This window comes from Bos javanicus, chromosome 21 (genome assembly GCF_032452875.1).
Source record: "Bos javanicus breed banteng chromosome 21, ARS-OSU_banteng_1.0, whole genome shotgun sequence".
In the NCBI taxonomy this organism is placed as follows: domain Eukaryota; kingdom Metazoa; phylum Chordata; class Mammalia; order Artiodactyla; family Bovidae; genus Bos; species Bos javanicus.
The window spans coordinates 57,770,075-57,791,213 of record NC_083888.1 but is presented as its reverse complement, the minus strand read 5'-3'; the positions used below and the strand labels follow the sequence as shown (position 1 = coordinate 57,791,213).

General features: G+C 51.2%; 1 protein-coding gene across 4 annotated transcripts in view; it reads left to right on the top strand.

Moving 5' to 3' along the window:
- The window catches only part of PRIMA1 (proline rich membrane anchor 1), a 69,748-nt gene that overhangs the window by 35,085 nt on the left and 13,524 nt on the right, over positions 1 to 21,139 (top strand). For all 4 annotated transcript variants that reach the window (XR_009732166.1, XR_009732167.1, XM_061395162.1 and 1 more), the window contains exon 4: positions 16,230 to 16,359. Coding sequence is in view for 2 of the 4 variants with exons in the window: in XM_061395162.1 (XP_061251146.1) it covers positions 16,230 to 16,359 (130 nt within the window). In the remaining 2 variants the exon portion in view is untranslated. The remainder of the gene's footprint in view (positions 1 to 16,229; positions 16,360 to 21,139) is intronic.

Below are 21,139 nucleotides of genomic sequence, written 5' to 3'. Positions count from 1 at the left end.
TGGCCTGGAATCTCAGGTTCCAGCTGGGAGGGCATCAGGTCTGACTCCTTCCGTTGGCTGGGATTGGTGCGATGCACTCTGGGGGGCGGGTCTGGGCTGCACGGTTGGCTCTGCCCACCCTGGAGGCATCCATGTCTGCACCACGTGGAGGAGCCAGGGAAGAGCCCTGGAGGCCTTCCAGTCCCCTGATTTTCAACTGGGAGACTTTGTTCCCCAGGGAACATTTGGTCTTCACAGTTGGGAGAGGGATGCTAGTGGCCTCTAGTGGGTAGAGGCTGGCATCTGGCATGTCCCACGCACGGGATAGCTCCCTCAGCCAAGAATGATCCAGCCCCACATATCAATAGTGTCGAGGCTGAGGAACCCTGCTCCAGACAGGTCACCACTCCTGCCTGGTACATGGGCGTTTGAAGTTCAGACTGAGGAATTGACTTTCAAAAGTTCCAGGGGTTTCCAAGAAACCCCTTCAGGTTATGTGGCCTTGATCTTTAGAATGAGCTGCTTGTTCAGAAAGAGAACAGAATTCCCAGGCAGGAGCCAGTTGCCAAGTTTGAGATCCTCCACCCAGTGTCAGCGCGCCCCACCCTTCAGACAGGCCAGCGTCACAGAAGTTGTCTACAGAGAGTGGTGGTGGGGTTCTTGTGGGCCTGGGCCCCTTCCTCAGCAGGGAAACTGCACAACTGCTTATCACGGAGGGCAGAGCCACTCGGCAGACTTCTGCCTCATTATCTCAGAGACACAGTGACCACCCTTCTGGTCATGTGTTCCACTCCCCAAGCCACGTGGCTGTTGAGGGTGTCCACCAAGCGTGGGTGTTGGGCTGTGCCCCAACACACTTACATCAGAGAGCTGACTTGTTGGGCCTCCCCACTGCTCCCATCGTCCTGGAATATCCCTGCAGCAGTGACTCAAGTGTCGCATCTGACTCTTTGCAACTCCATGGACTATAGCCCATCAGGCTCCTCTGTCCATGGCATTCTCCAGGCAAGAACCCTGGAGCGGGCTGCCACTTCCTTCTCCAGGACCCAGCAGCGGTAGCAGAAGCCTGACAACTCAGCAGCTCCAGTTCTGTCTCCCTCGACCAGCAGCTCTGTGACGTCGCATCTTTGGTCCTTAGGAACCCTCAGTCTCTTTACCTGTAAAATGGTGCTCATAAGTCCTGCCTTGCCCTATTTTCAGGGGAGGAGAAATGAGAATGAAATAAAAGAATCTGAAGAAAAGAATGCTTTGAAAATAGCACTGTCGCCATATATGGGGCTATCATATTTTGTTTTCCACGAGGTATGCAAACTACTCTTGGCTGCCTTTTTGGAAAGGGAGGTAGAACATCTCACCTCACATCACCCTGGACCATTGCCAGCCAGTACAGTTCCTGTGATGATGTGAATGAACTGTATCTGTGCTGTCTCTATGGTAGCCATTAGCTACATGTGGCTACTGAGCACTTAAAACAGCTAGTACAAGTGAGGAACTGCATTTTTAACTTAATTAAACTAAGGTAGTCACATGCAGCTAGTGGCTTCTCTATCGGAGCTCAGCCATGGACCATCTGTATGAGTTTCTTTTCTCCTTAATATTATGATTTTATCCCAAAGCCACAGACACTGCAGGCTTCTTCCTTTTCAAACAAAAACCAACTGAGCGGCAGTGATCTTTTCTAGCTGTGTCACCATTCCTTTGAAGTTGCAACCTAGACAAAATTCATCCTTAGGTTAACCCAACTAGGACCTTTTAAATAGGACTTAGAACTAGCAAAGGGGGGTTCTGGGAAGGACCCATCAAGAACATAGAAAGTGCACATGAATCTCTTTGGGATGTAATTTCATCTATGTTATGCTTAAAAGGCAGGCCATGATCATTCAGTACCATGGTGACTTTATGTCTGGGGCTCTTGACATGGACCCTGTCCTCAGAGCTAGGTCAAGGATTCTTTTTTTTTTTTTTTAACTTTTTGTTTTATACTGGAGTATAGCAAATTAACAATGCTGTGATAGTTTCAAGTGGACAGCAAAGGGACTTAGCCATACATATACAGATATAAAAAGCAGAGATATTTGCCAACTAAGGTCTGCCTAGTCAAGACTATGGTTTTTCCAGTAGTCATGTATGGATGTGAGAGTTGGACTATAAAGAAAGCTGAGCGCCAAAGAATTGATGTTTTTGAACTGTGGTATTGGAGAAGACTCTTGAGAATCCCTTGGACTGCAAGGAGATCCAACCAGTCCATCCTAAAGGAGATCAGTCCTGGGTGTTCATTGAAAGGACTGATGTTGAAGCTGAAACTCCAATACTTTGGCCACCTGATGTGAAGAGCTGACTCATTTGAAAAGACCCTGATGCTGGGAAAGATTGAAGGCAGGAGAAGAAGGGGACGACAGAGGATGAGATGGTTGGATGACATTACCAACTCAACGGACATGAGTTTGAGTAAACTCCGGGAGTTGGTGATGGAACGGAGGCCTGGCGTGCTGCAGTCCATGGGGTCACAAAGAGTCGGACACGACTGAGCGACTGAACTAACTGACTGATACATATATCCTGGGCTTCCCAGGTAGCTCAGTGGTAAAGAATTTGCCTGCTAATCCAAGAGTCCCAGGAGATGCAGGTTCCATCCCTGGGTTGGGAAGGTCCCCTGGAGAAGGGAACAGCAACCTGCTCCGCTATTCTTGCCTGGAAAATCCTATGGACAGAGGAGCCTGGCGGGCTACAGTCCGTGGGGTCACAAAGAGTCAGACACAACTGAGCAACGAAGCGCGCGCGCACGCGGACACACACACACACACACACACACATGTATCCATTCTCCCCCAGACTCCCCTTCCATTCAGACTGCCGTGTGACACTGAGCAGAGTTCCCCGTGCTACACAGTAGGACCTTGTGGTCATCCATTTTAAATACAGCAACGTGTACAGAGACAAGGATTCTGTTTTTTTCAATTTTTATTGGCGTTTAGTTGCTGTACAATGTTGTGTTAGTTTCTGGTGTGCAGCAAAGTGAATCAGTTAGACGTCTGCATGTGTGCGTGCTAAGTCGCTTCAGTCGTGTCCGACTTTTTGCAACCCTTTGGACTGTAGCCCCCCATCCTCTGTCCATGGGATTCTCCAGGCCAGAATACTGGAGTGGGTTGTCATGCCCTCCTCCAGGGGATCTTCCTGACTCAGGGATTGAACCCACATCTCTTAGTGTCCCCTGCATTGGCAGGTGGGTTCTTTACCATTAGCACCACTGGTTAACCCATGTATACATGTATCTCCTCTTTTTTAGATTCCCTTCCCATTTAGGTCACTAGAGTTCCCTGTGCTATACAGTAGGTTCTCATCACTTTTTTTTCTGATCAATCATTCATTTATTGATAGCATTCTTTTTTTTTAAATTTTAATTGGCAGGTAATTACAATATTGTGGTGTGTGTGTGCGTGTGTGTGAATGTGTATCAGTCGCTCAGTCTTGTTAGTTTCTGCCATAGCTGGATGTGAGTCCGCCATAGGTACACATATGTCCCCTCCCTCTTGAACCTCCATCCCAACTCCCACCTCATCCCATCCCTCTAGGTTGTCACATGGATTCTTAAAGGAGGTGTTCCCAGGGGAGGCTAGAAGGAAATGGAAGAGACGCGGACAAGGAGGGGGGCGAAGTCAAGTGAGAGTCCAGGAGGCCTGAGCCCGATCCTGCGGGGACTCTTCGGGTTAGTGAGGCCTCACAGCTATCTCCAGCCGGTGGCGGAGGCTGGATTGCCCCACCTCGTACTGGGCACTGGTTGAGGACTCTCTGGGCTTCCGAGGAGTAAATTCCCAGGCTGTCTGCCTCTGCTTGGCCACTCTAGCAGCCCGGGGCAGGCTTCTAAAGAAAATGCAGGTGCCCAGGAAAGTCAAGGTAGCTGCCCACCTCCTGCACCCCAGCACAGGCAGGAAGCAGCTCCTGCCCTACCTCACATGCCTTCACAGCGAAGTCTGGGGTGGGGCAGCTGCAACAGCTGATGTCCAAATGCCCAACAAAGAAAAAGACCCCGAGGGATTTACCTGGTGGTCCAGTGGTTAAGACTTCACCTTCCCATGCAGGGGTTCGATTCCTGGTCAGGGAGCTAAGATTCCATATGCTTCAGCGCCAAAAAACCAAAACATAAAACAGAAGTGATATTGTAACAAATTCAATAAAGACCTTAAAAATAGTCCATATAAAAAAAAAATCTTAAAAAAAAAAACCCTGAGATGTACCCTAGGGGCCTTTGGGAAGGAGGAAGGGCCAGAGGTTCTCTTGAGTGCTTAGAACTGTCAGAGGAGGAATGAAACAGAGCCGCCTGTGCCACTGCCGAGAGGCTAAGCCTTTTATCAGAGCCGGAGCCAGAAGTGTCTTGGAGCCTGATGCCAAAGTAGCAGGCTGTCCCAGCCTTAAGAGTCAGCCTGCTCCACTGAGCGACAGTTTAGGCAGCTCCTGGGGGTGTCAGTCCTAACTCTGCCCCAATCCCGTTGCCTCTGCTCACGGGCCCTAGATCTGAATTGAAGAACCATCAACTGTGTTATGGTGGTAACCCTGCCCTTGGTTGTTCGCCCCCACAGTAGGGCTCCGGACGATACTTGGCATATTACCACAGTAGATGCCCCCCATCAACCTTCCAAGGAGTGTCATGCCCACCCAGGAACCGAGCACTTAGGAGGTGTGGTGTGGCCAAGTCACGACTGGCACTGTTGGCCTTCCCTGGTGGCTGAGATGTGAAGAATACACTTGCCAGTGCAGGGGACACAGGTTTGATCCCTGGTCCGGGATGACCCCACACGCCACGGAGCAACTCAACCCGTGAGCCACAACTACTGAGCCTGTGCTCTAGAGCCCCTTCTCTTCCACAAGAGAAGCCACTGCAGTGAGAAGCCTGCACCCCGCAACTGGAGAGCAGTCCCCACTCTCTGAAACTAGAGAAAAGCCTGTGCAGCAACAAAGACCCAGCACAGCCAAAAATAAAAAATTAATTTAAAAAGAAAAAAAGACTGCCACCATTAAAACTCCCAGACAGAACAGGCTGCATGTTACATGTCTAGACACCTCCTGCCAGGGCACTGGTGTGACATTTGGAGTAAAGGGACCTTCTAAAATATAAAATGGAAAGAGTGGACTGTTCACATGTAAAATGAAAATTGGGGGTATCATTTTAGGGGACTCTCAGGTCAACTTTCTAAGCTTATCTAAGAACCTCAGGTGAAGAGCACTGGAAATTAGGGAGGGGTGGACGCACTTGTTCTGTAAAAGGCCAGAGAGTAATAGCTTAGGCTTTGTGGGCCATACAATTTCTGCTGTAGCTACTCAACTCTGCCCATGCAGCAAGAAAGCAGCCATGACATTATGTAGACACATGGGTGTCTGTGTTTCAATAAAACTTTGTTTACAAAAGCAGGTGGTGGGCCAGGTTTGGCCTGTGGACCAGAGTTAGTCAACCAGTGGTCTGAGTTGATCCTGAACCCCTCTCCACACAGCTGTTTGGACCAAGCAGATTCTACCTGACCGGGCAGTTATGAGATCGCCATCATCTAAGTGCCCTCTGGAAGGGGAGAAAGTGATCCAACATGTATTGGATATCAACTAGGTGCTGGGCATTTAACATAAACCACTGGGAGCATGTTCCTGTCCCAAAGTCATGAGCCACTCACAGAGATGAGCCCATTGTTCTCAGTCAACATATACTGGCTCTTCGGGTTCAGGGAATTCTTTTTTGTTTTGTTTTGTAGTTTCCTGCTGTTTGTACCTAAGGCACATGCACAGTTATCTCGTGAGGCAGGAGTCAAGTATGCATTTAGCTGGTGGTGACTGAGTTAGTGTCCATTCTTCAGCAGACTGGATCCTAAGGGCAGGGTCCCTGACTGCTGACCTTCATCTCTCCAGCACCTAGCACAGTATAGACTCTTAGCGGATAGGTATCAAGTGAGTGAATGGATTTGCCCTTGAATGATGAGTCGGGGTCATGAGGGTGGGCTAAGGTGGTCCCCCAGAGGTTTCGCCCATGGCACTGTCTCGTCACTTCTGGACAGCACTCTGCTGTTCTAAACTGGCAACTGTGGCCCTTTGGGGTGGCAGTGCCTCTGTAGCCCTGGGAAGGACCTGAGACTCACACATCTGGGGAGGGTCCCCAGGGCAGGGCACAGACAAAGGGTGGGCTACGGCTCCTGAAAGTCAGCAGGGCTGCCGAGGACAAGTCCCGGCCTTCAGGAGCCTCACAAAGAGGACTGTTTGGGCCAAGAACAAGGGGAGACGTGTCCTGCAGTCGCCGCCAGAGGCAGGATGAATGGTCCCAGGCAGCGGCCGGCTGTTCTCGGCTCCTGCCCGGCCTCCGCCCATACCTCTCCCTGACATGGGGAATGCCAAGGCCGCCCCCACCACAGAGACTTCAGTCCAATTCATAATTTTCCTTTCCTAATTAGGCCCAGGAATGATGGAGACAGTTATTAATAATGTATCAGGTTTTATTTAGTGCCCTCCTCAGGAGCTGAGCCTCAGAACTGTGTGTTTTATGATAAGCAGCCACGCTGCCACCATGCTGGGCTCCGTGCCTGGGATGCCGGGTGGAAATAAATCAGAGTGAACGTCCCATGGCGCTTGGGGAACTGGCTGGGACTCACAGATGGAAGGGCCTGGCGCCCCTCTCCAGGGCTTCACACCTCCTAGCACCAGCAGAGAAGCGGAGACTTGGGGCACCAGCTGCCTGTTCCCCATCCCCTCCATCGCGACCTAGGCCAACCCAGAGAGGACCTTTCTATAGGGCTGTCCCCTCCCCTTAACCCTGCGGGACTCAGCCAAAATGCCACCTCCTCAAAGAGGCTTCCCCAAAGCCCAAGGTGACACTCATCTCTCCTTTCCACACACGGCATTGCCCTCTCTGGGTGTGCTTGCTCACTTGTTTTTTATCTGTGTAGCAGTTACGGGTCCACCCTGGAGCCAGATGTCTGGGTTCAAACCCCAGCTCCAGCACCCACCCAAGTGAAGTTGGGCACCTTCATGTGATCACTATGTGTGTCTCAGTTCCTGACTCTGGTCCTGTGTTTACCCCCCTGGTGTGCCCTCAACCCCTTCGCCCTGCATTCACATCATCATACACGCTGGGCGAACCTGGCTTCCCCTTGGCAACTGAAGGCAGCTGGGCAAAACGGCCAACCTTGAACTGGACTCGATTTCACATCCCTGGTCCTTTACACTCCTCCCTTCCCCAGCCAGTCACTCACCTGCCCTCCTGGGGAAGCAGATCACACCTTCTCTGCTCCCCTCGAACACCCATCACCTGTCCCTCATCCTTCTCTCAGCTGCTGACCTGCCTCCCTCTTCGCTGAGATGACCGACACCGTCTGAAGGCCGCTTCCACCAACTCCCACCTGTCAGCCACCCCTCCGCCCCCACCTTTCCTCCACAGCACAGCTCTCCCCACCTGTGTGCGGGCCGACCCTCCCCTGAGTCACACCCACCAGCACATGTACGCTCCACCTCCCATCTTAGAATCCTTCTCTTCTACCATTTCTTCCCCCAGCTATGGCTGCATGTTGCTGTTCCGTTTTGCAACAAAACCACCAATAAGCCGTGCATACGTGCTGTTTCCCTTTCCTCCCGGCACCTTCTCTCCTGTATGGCCCCAGTCAAGCTTCTTCCAGGGCTCCTGCAAAACCACCTCTATGATGGTCAACGGTGACCACCATGTTGCTCCCTCCAGCAGCTGGCTCTCAGACTCATGGCGCTTGCCCCTCAGCCACAGTGGACACGGGGCGCTGACCATCCCCTCCTCCTCAACGTCCTGCCCTGCCTTGGCCACAGACTTCACCTTGCCTTGGCTAGTACCCCTGCTGGCCTCTCCTCCTGGCCTCCTTGGCTGCCTCCTCCTCTGTTCCTTGACCTCTTTACGTGGGGCCCCTCGGGGCTCAGGTCTAGACTGTCTGCTCTGCTCTATCCATGCTTTCTCACTTGACGATCTCACGCCATCTCAGGAATTGTGCTGACGGTCCCCAAGCTTATTCCTTCAGCAGAACTTTTGCTTCTCAACTCAGAATCTAGATCCCACTGTGGGTTGCCTTCTCCCTTGCATGTGTGATGGCAATTTCAGACTTCACCCCTGATCTCCATACCCAGCAAGCCCGTCCTGCCCAGCCTTTCGCATCCCTCATGGCAGCTCCATCCTTCTGCGTGCTCAACCCCAAATCCTTCGAGTCATTCTTAACTCTTCTGTATCTCTCACACCTACATCCAAGCTTTATATCAATAACCCCAGATATGCAGATGACACCACCCTTATGGCAGAAAGTGAAGAAGAACTAAAGAGCTTCTTGATGAAAGTGAAAGAGGAGAGTGAAAAAGTTGGCTTAAAGCTCAACATTCAGAAAACTAAGATCATGGCATCTGGTCCCATCACTTCATGGCAAATAGAAGGGGAAACAGTGGAAACAGTGGCTGACTTTATTTTTCTGGGCTCCAAAATCACTGCAGATGGTGATTGTAGCCATGAAATTAAAAGATGCTTACTCCTTGGAAGGAAAGTTATGACCAACCTAGACAGCATATTAAAAAGCAGAGACATTACTTTGTCAACAAAGGTCTGTCTAGTCAAGGCTATGGTTTTTCTAGTGGTCATGTATGGATGTGAGAGTTGGACTATAAAGAGAGCTGAGCGCCGAAGAATTGATGCTTTTGAACTGTGGTGTTGGAGAAGACTCTTGAGAGTCCCTTGCACTGCAAGGAGATCCAACCAGTCCATCCTAAAGGAGATCAGTCCTCGGTGTTCATTGGTAGAACTGATGTTGAGGCTGAAACTCCAATACTTTGGCCACCTGATGCGAAGAGCTGACTCATTTGAAAAGACCCTGATGCTGGGAAAGATTGAGGGCAGGAGAAGGGGACGACAGAGGATGAGATGGTTGGATCACATCACTGACTCAATGGACATGGGTTTGGGTGGACTCTGGGAGCTGGTGATGGACAGGGAGGCCTGGCATGCTGCGGTTCACGGGGTCGCAAAGAGTCGGACGTGCCTGAGTGACTGGACTTAACTGAACTGAACCTTCCAAACGTACTCAGAATCTACCTTTTCTTACCACATCCACAGCTGACACCCACTGTCAGCTCTCTCTTGGGTATCAGCAATATCCTCCCAGCTTCCCACACTCCCCATCCTCACACACACACGCATACACACACACACAGTCCACAGTCTAAACACAGAGTGATTGAGCCAACACTTAAGTCAGACCTTACCACCCTCTCTCCAGACCCCCCGGGCACCTCGTTCTCAGTGTAAAAGCCCAAACCCTTCTCACAGCCTCAATCCTGAGCCACCTCATCTCCTTTTGTCCTCCCCTTGCCCACGACACACCAGGCCTGCAGTGACCTCAGGACCTTTGCTCTGACTCTTCCCTCAGGTACTGGTGTGATGAACACCTTCACCAAATCCATCTTTGTTCAAAAGTTGCCCCTGGAGGTCGCTCTGCTTTACACTGTAATCCACCCAGTGCCCCGGCCCCCCCAGAGCTGCTCTCTTTGGGGGTAAAGAGGACGTGGCTGTGTCCATGAGGGAAAGAGGCCCACCTATTTCCATGGCTATTTCCTGCCTGTTTCCATGCCTCTCCTGAATAGCGAGGAGACAGCTGTGGAAGCGCCCAGGAGATATTCCCCCTCGTGTCACTGGCCAGAACTGGCCAAGGCCTCCTGAGTTTCCATAAACCAGTGATCTCAGTCTACAGTGAACAGAAACCCGGAAAGCTCAGCTGTGGCCTCCACAGCCCAGCTGGCAGGAGTAGGAAGGGAGTCCTGGGCCAGATTTGGGAGGCAGTGGAGACAAGGAATAGGACTGTGGCAGGGTAATGGGCGAGACAGCCCCCCTCCCCAAGCAGCCCCAGTACAGCCCTGCTTCCCAAGAACACCATCTCCTCCCGGCCCTGGACTGGAGGCCGGGACCCTCGTTCAGGCTGCAGTGTCCAACCTGCAGGGTGGAGAGGGAGCGCCCCTGAGTCCTGGAAAAGGTGGGGTGCGGAGGCTCCCTCAAGAGCTGGGAATTCAGACCTTCTGCCAGCTGTTACTGGGCAGCCGGGGGCTTCCTGCTCTGAGAACCTCAGGTCTGGGGGAGGCATGAGGAAGACATGAGAAAGGGGGTCTCTGTGCTGCACCCAAAGCCAGATTGCCATTGGCAGAGGAGGGGGAAAAGCCCTCTGAGCTGAGGTGCAAAGGATCACTATTTTCATGTGGACCAACTCAAAGGAGACTCCTCCTTTCTCTGTAGAAGTAGGGGCTGATTTCAGGGGTTTGTATAAAGCACCAAGGTCTGAGCCTGTATCTGTGGTTTAAAGCCCGGCCACACACTCTGGCATCTTTGGGGAGGAAATGAGGGCCCCACTCCGAGCTGGCCCGGGCGGGCGGCTGGACGCCCCTGGCACAGGCCTCCCCGTGGAGGCTGGGTGCCCGTGAATGGAGAGCAGCGGCCTGACTTGGTCCCTTGTGTCCAGAGACAATGGGCTCTGTGTGGGGGCGGGGCATGAGAGAGAGGGGGGCCCCCGCCCTGTGCCCCCCTTCCCTCCAGGGGGCCTGCAGTCTGTGTCAAGCAGCCCAGCAGAGGGCTGGGGGCCCCAGGGCAGTGAAGGGGAAAGACCGTGCAGGACTGCAAACCCAGGTCCTTCATGGTCTGTGGGGGCAGCACGTGAAGCAGGGCTGGGGGGCCTGAGACCCAGGTCTGCCCCCCCACCCGCCTCGTGTCCTCCTTTGTCTGAACAGTCTGAGAACCAGGTTTTGCCACCACACAAGTGTATTAGCAAAGTTCCTGGACCCCTTGCTGTCTTCGTGAACCAGATAAAACCAACAGGGGTTTAGGTGAGCAGACTGAGGCAGAGCGAGAGAACACATCCTCTTCGATGCTCTTCAGACACTCCATCAACTTGCAGCGTGTGCACAATTCCTAGATGTGATGGACGGGGTCCTCAAGGGCTTCCAGGTGGGCAGGAGAGCATGGAACCAAGGGGGAGCCCACCCACCCTGAGGGCCAACTGTGCCCCGAGACTGTCTTTTGGATCAAGGCTGTGTGGCCCCCTTGGCATCTACTCCCAAAGCCCAGCCCAGCCCCTGAGACCCGAGGCTGGCGAGTTCCTGGCCATGTCGTGAGGCTGACCTCAGTTTCCATGGCAAAGGCTGAGTGTGTCCACTGTGGTTTGAGAAGCAGGTTCACAGACCTTAGCCCCTTGAAGGAGACCAGTCTCTGCAGCTCAGGGGACCCTAGACAAGCTGCGCTCAGTGGCTGTGATCTGCCTGGTGGGCTGGAAGCTGAGTCTCAGCTCTCCGTGCAGGTCGCACCTCCTCCCCTGGCCGTTACCAAGGTCAGCTCCTGAGCATCAGTCGGGAAGCCCCTTGGGCAGCCTGGCCATGAATCACCAAACTGTGAAAGTTAGAGACGTCTAAGGATGCCCTGCACACCTGTGGTGTCACCAGCAGGGCCTGGCACTCAGGCTGCACTCAAGAAATGGGGGGCCAGGTGAGCAGGGGGCTGGCCTCTGCAGGTGATCATATGCAGGTCCAGAGGCCGAGACATGGATAAACCACAGCCTCCACCTCCCAATGGTTTCATCACCGACTCAATGGACATGAGCTCGAGCAAACTCCAGGAGATGTTGAAGGACGAGGAAGCCTGGTGTGCTGCAATCCATGGGGTTGCAAAGAGTCGGACACTACTGAGCAACTGAACCACCACCACAGCCTCACAAGGGAAACATCAGGCTAAAACAAAGAACACAGCTCTCAGTCCCTTCTAGAAATCCTAGAAAAATATCTTGGAGGACTAAGGTTGTTTCCCCGCAACTTGCTTTTCCTTTGATCTATTCGTGCCCCATTCAGTTCCTTCCTGCCAATTGGGTATCTCCAAGGCACAGCCGGCTCTCTGAGGACATATGGAAGCGGCCCGTCCCAAGTCGAAGGCAAACACACGCTGAGTTTGCCATGAGGGCTGTCACAGGCACACTGGGTTCCAGCCCCATCAGGTCCCTGGCTGTGTCCCCACTGCTGAAGGGGGGCACAGCAGTGCACAGCAGCCTCAGAGTTGGTGCTCAGCAAATGCTGGTGCTCCTCCTGGTTCCCTCAAGAACACTGTCTCCATCACCCCATTTGATAGTCACAAATACCCCGGTGAGGAATGCAGGGGAGGCGCTTGTCCCTGAGAGCAGGGGACCTCATGCGGTTCTCCCGTGACACCAGACTCCAGGCAGGCCCACCCGCCCCGACAGGAATCTCCTTGGTCTGCTTAGTATCCATGATGCCTGATCAGACGGGGACATCGGAAGCGACCCCATCCCAACTGCCTCTTTTCCAGACACTTGTGGGGGCATCTTGGCCTCTTCTCCGTTTCTTTTCCAGCGCTCGACACAGCATGTAATTATCTGTTTGTGGGTGGAATTACTTGTGTGCTTTTGGCTCCGTCTGCTCTTCCGGAAGTCCCTGTGAGGGACTTTCATCTGTCTTGCTCCCTCCGAGCCCAACTTCCCTGATGTTCTGAGTGGGCTGAACCTGGTAGGGTTGGTGGGGGGGGTCTCGCCCTTCCAGGACTGATATTTGGGACCTGTCTCCCAGCAGTAAGCTAGAGAAGCCATGGAGCTCACCTCTTTTGGATTTTGGGGTTTTGGGGAGAGGTTTGTTCGGCTGTGCCACTTGGCTTACGGGATCTCCGTTTCCCGACCAGGGATTGAACCCGGGCCATGGCAGTGACAGCTTGGGACCCTACTCACGAGGCCACCAGGGAACTCTCACCTCCTTTGTTTCTTGTCTCTCAAGGATCTGCCTTTTGTTACCTTGATGTCCACTATTTTGAAAACCATTTTTATATTTTTGGTATATTTTTGAGATGTTTCCCAGAGTGGGTATAATGGTGCCAAGTCTGGCCCTCGTTACCTTATCTTGGCCAGAAGCAGAAGTCCCGAATATAAGCTTTTAATGATGCATTTCTTGACTGAAAAGACAGCAACTGCATTGATAAGGCGAAACTCGGCCCATGTCGTTCTAAATCGCTCTCTGGATGCCAGCCTCATTATCTTTACAGGCATCAGGGGTCTTTAATGAATGCAGCAGACAAAGCCTCATTGAGTTCCAGGAGAGAGGGTGTCGTGACCCCTGAGATATCATGACAGCTCCTGCCTTTCTGTCTTGTTCGCAGAATCTTGGCTGAGAGCAGGCGGGTGACAGAGGAGGCAGTGCCCTGGCAGCCTTGTGTCTGGGAATTCACACTCTGGTGGCCTCAGCTTCCTCCATCTGACCACCTGCCTCTCACAAGGCATCACGCCTCTCCCTTGAACCCTGGTGCCAAGTGGCTTCCTCTCCTTGGCCACAAATGATCTTGACCTTGCACGTTAGCACTTCTGTGTCTCTTCTCTCGGAGACCGCTGGCTCCTTGAGCGAGGTGATCAGATTTTGGGCAGCTGGCATTAGATCTGGAAAGGGCACAGTTGACATCTGATTCATCCTTGTACTCCCAGCTCCCAGCACGCTACCAGGCACAGAGGGTGCTTATTAGTAAATGTTTGGTGGATGAACAAATGAATTAATGAATGAAAACCTTCATGATTCTATCTTCTTGAATACGAATCATCAGTCTGCCCACAGGGTGAAGAGTCTTATCTGGACAGACTGGAAAGCAGGAGAGGCCACGCCCAGTGGGAGAGAAGTTCAGGCAGGGGTGGACCTGGTCTGCAGCCTAAAGATCCAGTGTCCTCATCCTGGGCCCTGCAAAAGCTGTTTGATCCTGCGCCTCACTCAGTATTTATTTTCTTTTCTGAAGTGACACCTCCTAGCCTTCCTCTGGGGCTTCTTAGGTGGCGCTAGTTGTAAAGAACCCACCTGCCAATGCAGGAGACGTTAAGAGATAGGGGTTCCATCCCTGGGTTAGGAAGATCCCCTGGAGGAGGGCATGGCAACCCAGTCCAGGATTCTTGCCTGGAGAATCCCATGGACAGAGGAGGCTGGCAGGCTACAGTCCATAGGGTCGCATAGAGTCAGACATGACTGAAGCGACTTAGCACACACACACACAGCCTTCCTCTGACTCCAGCATCCCCTGATCTTCTCTAATATAAAAAGAATGAGTCAAGCAGGGATAAATAAGGACACATTCTTTGAACACAATAGCTGTTTTCTTGGCAAAATCCAAGATTTATGTCTTGGACTGTTTCATAGAACACCTCCCTCTTTTCATATCTGGTACTAATCTTGCCTGGGGTGGTTTCCTCACACGCAAGCGGTGAGTAATATTCACACTGCTGAATATTAGCAAGGAACTCTGCAGAAGGACCTTCTTGAACAAACCTTCCTGCTTTCAGCATTAATTGTGTTTGAAAACAGTCAGCAAGAAGAAGATTCTCGCCTCATTAATAGTGAATGAAAAGAAAAGAACATCAAGAGAGGCGCTCTGAAATTTAGCATCTAATTCCAAATGAAGTTTAGAATTAACTTGTCCTTCTGTTTCCACGGATGGAATTTCTCAACAGGAGCCCTGGTGGGTTTTGGAGGGACAGTCCTACCATGTATCCATTGCTGCTGGGTGATCAAAAACAGCCCCTCCCACCTCCGCCATCAAAGATTTTCAAGTGCTGCCTGGGGAGGGGTGCTGTCCCCACTGGGCCCACTCTCTGGTAGACAAACGCCCCAGCCTTGGCAATGTTGGGTAAACTGTGGGCCACTGATGCGAGCATCCCCACGGGCTGCTGTCTATAGCCTATTTGTGAGTGTTTACAGCAGCTTTGTTTACAAAAGTAAAAACTTGTGAACAGCTTAGGTATTCATCAACAGTTGAACAGGATAAACAAACTGTGGTACATACATATGGAATACTGTTCAGCTGTAAAAGAAAGGAACTATTTAAATATCCAACATTGTGGGTGAATCACAAAAACACTGCTAAATAAAGGAAGCAAAAACAAAACAAAACAAAACAAAAACCCAGGCACTGCATGATTCCATTTATGTGAGTTTCAAGAACAAGCAAATCTAATCTGTGATTTTAGAAAGCAGAACAGTGGTTGCTTCTGGGGTCAGGACAGACTAGAAGGCGCAAGGAAGCTTTCTGGGCTGATGGTGATACTGTGTGTCATGACAGAGGTGTGGTTTACACTGGTGTATGCATTTGTCAAAACTGATCAGATGCTACACTTCAGATGGGTGTATTTCACTATACGTAAATTATACCTTGATGATTCAAACAACAACAATATCATCAATAATAATATAATAATGAAACCACCCATGGCATCCTTTGGGAAATTATTCACTGAATCCCCACATACTGTTGCACTCTTCATGGTGCCTATTATTAAATCTAGGGCATAGTTTTGATTCTGTTACACATATTCACATGTCTTGAAGAACCATCCCGAACTAATAGTGTCTATATAAACTGTCTATTTGTCCCTCCACCCTCTCCCTCTCCCCTTTTCTCTTTCCCTCACTTCCGTTCCTTTTGCAATTCCAAGCAATTCTTCCCAGTTGGATGTAGGTCTTCCAAAACCTCTGGGGTAAAGCTATATGATGTCTCTGCTTTTCTCAGAGCAGAGCAAACCGACTTTGTTGCAAGCTTTGTCTGTACATGGGTCCCCTCACTCAGCCTGTGCCAAAGGGAAGGACGCGTTCTCCCCAAGGACCCCACGGACTGAGTAATGACAAGGGTGGTCCTGCAGCAACCCCTGTCAAATGCTCTGTCAATGACTTTTTCAAATTGTGGCCACTGTGCAGGCTGAGACGCTACCGGTACCCACCACAGGGACCAAGAGAGAAAACTTGTCTCTTGCAAAAAAAAAAAAATAGCTTAAGAAACTGATGTTGACAGGCCTCCCTTTCTCTCCTCCCTGTCCCTGCCCCGCACCCCGTGTGCTCTGTGAGCCCAACTCCTCACTCCCACCTTCAGAGGAAGCAGATTTAATACCCACACTGAGAGAAGATGTTCTGTTATTTTTCATGGGAAATTAAACCCGACCCTGCTGTCAGTTAGCTCATGCCCAGGAAGGATGGATAGCCCAGGCTGCAGTGCTTAACCCCAGCTCAGAGCACGTCACCTGGCTGGGGGCCAACCATGACGTCACCTGCCACTGGGTGGGGGTGGGGGTGGGGACGGCAGGACAGGTTGGAGAGGCTTCATCTGGGTGATGGATGGTGGCGAGGCCAGCCTTGGTGTCACCTACAATGGTTCACCCCTGACACCAGCTTGGACCCACACATCCAGGGGACACTCAGGCTGCTCCTGCCTCTTTCAGCTCCCAACGCTACCTCGTGTCCCGCGGAGGAGAGCTGGTGGTCGGGGCTGGTGATCATCATCGCGGTATGCTGTGCCTCCCTGGTGTTTCTCACTGTGCTTGTCATCATTTGCTACAAAGCCATCAAGAGGTGAGTATTCACCCAGCTCTGGCGCCAGAAGGGACTCAAACTGGGCTCAGGGCTCCTCCACCCTCCTCCATTCGTTTTTGTTTTTTAATAATAAAAATTGTCAAGCATTTAAGAAGCAGAAAGAATGTACAAAGATCACCCACCTACCTTTACCCTGATTCAACAGTTACCAAGATCTGGCTAATATTTACTGTTTCCTGTTCCTTGTATCTTTTTCTTTGCTGAAGTATTTTAAAGTTGATCTCAGATATTATTCCCCTTCCCCCCCCCCCGTCATTTTAGGGGGTTCTATGAGCATTTGACGAGCACCAGTTATATGTCAGGCTGGAGGCAGGATAAAGCTCCTCTACCCACTGCCAGGGGCTCACTCCAGGCCTGGGAGGATGGAAATAATTCTTGCAGGGTGGGTGACGAATCCCCTGGAGGGGGCACCATGCTGGTTTGGAGCTGGAACTAGGTTTTGGAATCTGATCAAAATTCAGACTCCAGTTCAAGCTGTGTGACCAGGAGGAAATCACCTTTCTGGTCCCCAGTTTCCCTATCAGTAAAACGGGGGTAAAGAATAATGATCTTGCCCCCAGGGAGTGGTGAGATGCCCTCTGTGAATGGTCTGCACAATATGTAGCAGTGCTACATGGTCAGCAGTGCCTGGCATAAGTGTGTGCTCACCAAGAGCTGCACCAGCTTTCACTGTCTCCATAGTGGAAGATGGAAAAAGGATGAGAGAGAAAGGAGCGAGGTTCTCTTGGGAGAAGGAAAAGTAGAAATGCCTCAGAGAAGGTCTTCTGTGAATGCTTTGGCCAACTGATGCGAAGAGCTGACTCACTGGAAAAAGACTCAGATGCTGGGAAAGATTGAGGGCAGGAAGAGAAGGGGGAAGTAGAGGAGGAGATGGTTAGATACCATCACTGACTCAATGGACATGAGTGTGAGCAAACTCCGGGAGGTACTGAAGGACAGGGAAGCCTGGCATGCTGCAGTTCGTGGGGTCCCAAAGTCAGAGACAATTAGTGACTGAACAACAACAACAAGGCTGGGTTTTGAAGGATGAATAGGAGTACTCCCAAAGGGTCATGAATGAACCAAACAGCATATTATCTTTCAGTAACACTTGCTGTTATTTCTCTTAACTACCATCTCACTTTGATGCTTTTGAACTGTGATGTTGGAGAAGACTCTTGAGAGTCCCTTGGACACGAGGGAGCTCAAACCAGTCAATCCTAAAGGAAATCAATCCTGAATATTCATTTGAAGGACTGATGCTGAAGCTGAAGCTCCAATACTTTGGCCACCTGATGCAAAGAACTGACTCATTTGAAAAGACCCTGATGCTAGGAAAGATTGAAAGCAGGAGGAGAAGGGGACGACAGAGGATAAGATAATTGGATGGCATTACTGATGCAATGGACATGGGTTTGAGCAAACTCTGGGAGATGGTGAAGGAAAGGGAAGCCTGGCGTGCTGTAGTCCATGGGGTCGCAAAGAGTTGGACATGACTGAGTGACTGAACAACACTATCTCACTTTGCCTTTCAGACAAGGTTATCAAGCACCTTGTTGAGTTGGGGTCTGAAGCTCAACATTGTTATTGTTGAGGCCTGAGGCCGAGGTATTACAACACAGAACCTCTGGCCCCACCCCTCTATTTCCAGTTCTTAGCCTTCTCCCAAAAAATGGCCTCCCTGGCCTTGGGGGACATTCAGTCAGTCAGTTCAGTGGCTCAGTGTGTCCGACTCTTTGTGACCCCATGGACTGCAGCACACCAGGCTTTGGGGGACTTTAGGGGACAATATAATCAAAAGAGGAACAATAATGTTGCTTGCAAAATACCAGAGGATTTGTTAATATGTTTTTAAGAAAGTTTTTTTTTTAATTCCCTAAGACCCAAAGTTAAAGGATCTCTATTGAGCAATCATAAGACCAAAGTTATTTAAACTTTACCCTTTTAATCAGCTGTTCTATGTGGTTTCACTTTAATAATTCAAGAGCAGAAAGAGTAAACTATCAAGTTGAGTTTATTTTTGTGTATGGTGTTAGAAGGTGGTCTAGTCTCATTCTTTTACAAGTGGTTGACCAGGTTTCCCAGCACCACTTGTTAAAGAGATTGTCTTTAATCCATAAACTATCAAGTTGAGAGTCTTAAAACCTGCATGTGGTCAGGCACCCAGGGCGAAGGGCCGCATCAGGCCAACAGCCGGGACCAGGCAGGAGAGGCAGGAGTCATGTGAACCCTGATGTGGATGAAAAATCGTTTCAGCTGAGAGCCTGCTGCAGCGGGAGGAGGATTTTAAGAAGCAGAGCAGCGCAAGCATTCAGAAGCGCCAAGCATCAGGAAGCCCCTGTGATGGGGTGGGGGGTTGGAGATGAGGGTGGAGGGAGGCTGGAGGAAGCCCCAAGCCCGATGGGGATGTGGTTGTCCCACCAGCTGTAGCTGCTGGCCCATGATTCAGCAGACACAGGGAGCCATTGAAGGTTTTAGGGCAAGTGTTCAAGATCCACCCGGGGCACTGCCAGAGAGTGGGGGCACTAGTCCCCTCAAGGACCCCCTTCCCTCAGAGACAGGCTGCATCATCCTTTCTTTTTTTTTTTTTTAAGATTCTTTTCTTTCCCATATAGACCATGACAGAGTACTGAGTAGAGGTCTGTGCTATACTGTAGGTCCTTGCACGCTATGTTGCTTTAGTCGTATCCAACTCTTTGCCACCCTATGGGTTATGGCCTGCCAGGCTCCTCTGTCCATGGAATTCTCCAGGCAAGAATACTGGAGTGGGTTGCCATGCCCTCCTCCAGGGGATCTTCTTGATTCAGGGATAAAACCCACGTCTCTTATGTCGTCTGCATCGGTATGTGGGTTCTTTACCACTATCGCCACCTGCAAAGCTCTGTAGGTCCTTATTAGTTATCGATTCATATTTTATCTATAGAAGTGTGTATATGTCAATCCCAGTCTTCCAATTTATCACTCCAACCCACCCCCTGGTGGGTTTCCCTGGTGGCTCAGTGGTAAAGAATCCAATGGCCAATGCAAGAGACGTGGGTTCCATCCCTGGGTCAGGAAGATCCCCTGGAGAAGGAAATGGCAAGACACTCCAGTATTCTTGCCTGGAAAATCCTATGGACAGAGGAGCCTGGCGGGCTACAGTCCATGGGGTTGAAAAGTGTCAGACACGACTTAAGCGACTGAGAACAAACTTATTAAAAAGATGAGGCATGCATCTTTTTGAATTATGGTTTCAAAATGCATCATCTTTTTAATAAACTGAGGCTCTTCCAAAAGATATGCTTCTGCCTCCTCTCTGCTCCAAAACTCTCCTGAAGAAACAGGCTACCTGCTCCAACAGTAGGAGGACTGGGCAAACCTAACAGGTGAAGCAGCTCACTTGGATGTCTCCGCTCTGGGCCGTGTCCGCCGCGTCTGTCCTGCCGGGCTTTGTTTCAGCGGAGCTGGGGGACTCCCGGGAAGGCGAGGGGAGGCACCACCCCACCTCCAGTCAGAGCACCAGAGAGCCTCCCTTGTCTCCTTCCACAGGCTCTGGGTCTTGGTTCCCGAGCCTGTCAGCCGCCTGGAAAAACAGATAACTCACTTCAGATGGCTCAGTGGATCCCTTCCAAGGCGTGGATGGGACGCCTTCCGGGGTGTGGGCGGGGCTTCCTCCCCAGGGGTGTGGGCGGGGCTTCCCCCTACCGTGTGGGCGGGGCTCCAGCCAAAGGAATGGGCGGAGCTCCCCCCAGGGGCTTGGGCAAGTCCTGAGAACAATAGAATTTCTGAAGAATTTCACGAATAACAGAGGTGCGAGCTGTTAGCAATCCCAGGACAGAGGATGGACGCAGTACCAGGGAAATCTACAGGGCCTGGAGACTCAAAAGAGGGGCTGATCAGCAGGACCTGTGGTTGGAACTGCTGGAGATGCAGCCCTAAAAAACAAGTGCGGGGAGAAAACGCCCCAACCTTTCTCCATGTTCCCAGATATCCTGAGGTGCCGCCCACTGGCTGAAACAGGGGAGCCCAGGAGATACCTACAAAGGTGTCAGCACCCCGACCCATGTAGTAAATGGAGCGCAGTCCTTTTCTGCCTTGGCGCCAAAATGTGCATCCTCTTCTGGGGCAACACGCAGCCCTCTGCCTGTCCAGATCCTCACGGTCCAGAGAGGGTGTCCCTGGCGTCCTAAGATGGATAATCAGTGTCAGGAGTGGGTGCTACTCGCGGCCAGTGGAGGCAACAATAGAGTCTGGTTCTCCCAGAACCCTCCTGGAAGGTAGCTTGACCTGGGGAAAATGGATCAGCCCCTTGTGGGCTGCGGAAGGAGGAGGCAGCAGAAGTTACACCCAGTGCGGGACAGCAAACGCCCCTTCCCTGCTCCCCCAGCCGACCTCTGTAAGAGATAGCCTGGCCAAGCAGCTGTCTGTGTGCATTTCTCTCCAGAGTAAATGGAGGATTTCTTCCTCACAGTCAATTCTTTTTGGTTAATAATTCATCTGAAACATGCCTTTTCTCTTAGGAAACAAAAGCATTGCATGTCGCTGTGAAACCATTAGAAGGGAAATTCAGTGATAAACCCTGCTTTCTTAAAAAAAAACAAAACAAAAACACCCTCTCACAGCCTGGAGTCCTAGTGGAGGACTTCCTAGAGATCTTTGTGAATGGCCGCAACACAGCCTTATGGAGCCAGATTGCTGGAAGGATGGTTCTAGAATCAATTGCAATGGAAATGAGGTGATTCTGCAGGTGCCAGCTTGGCTTGGTATGTGGGGTGTGGCCTTGGGGAGGGGAGGAAACTGG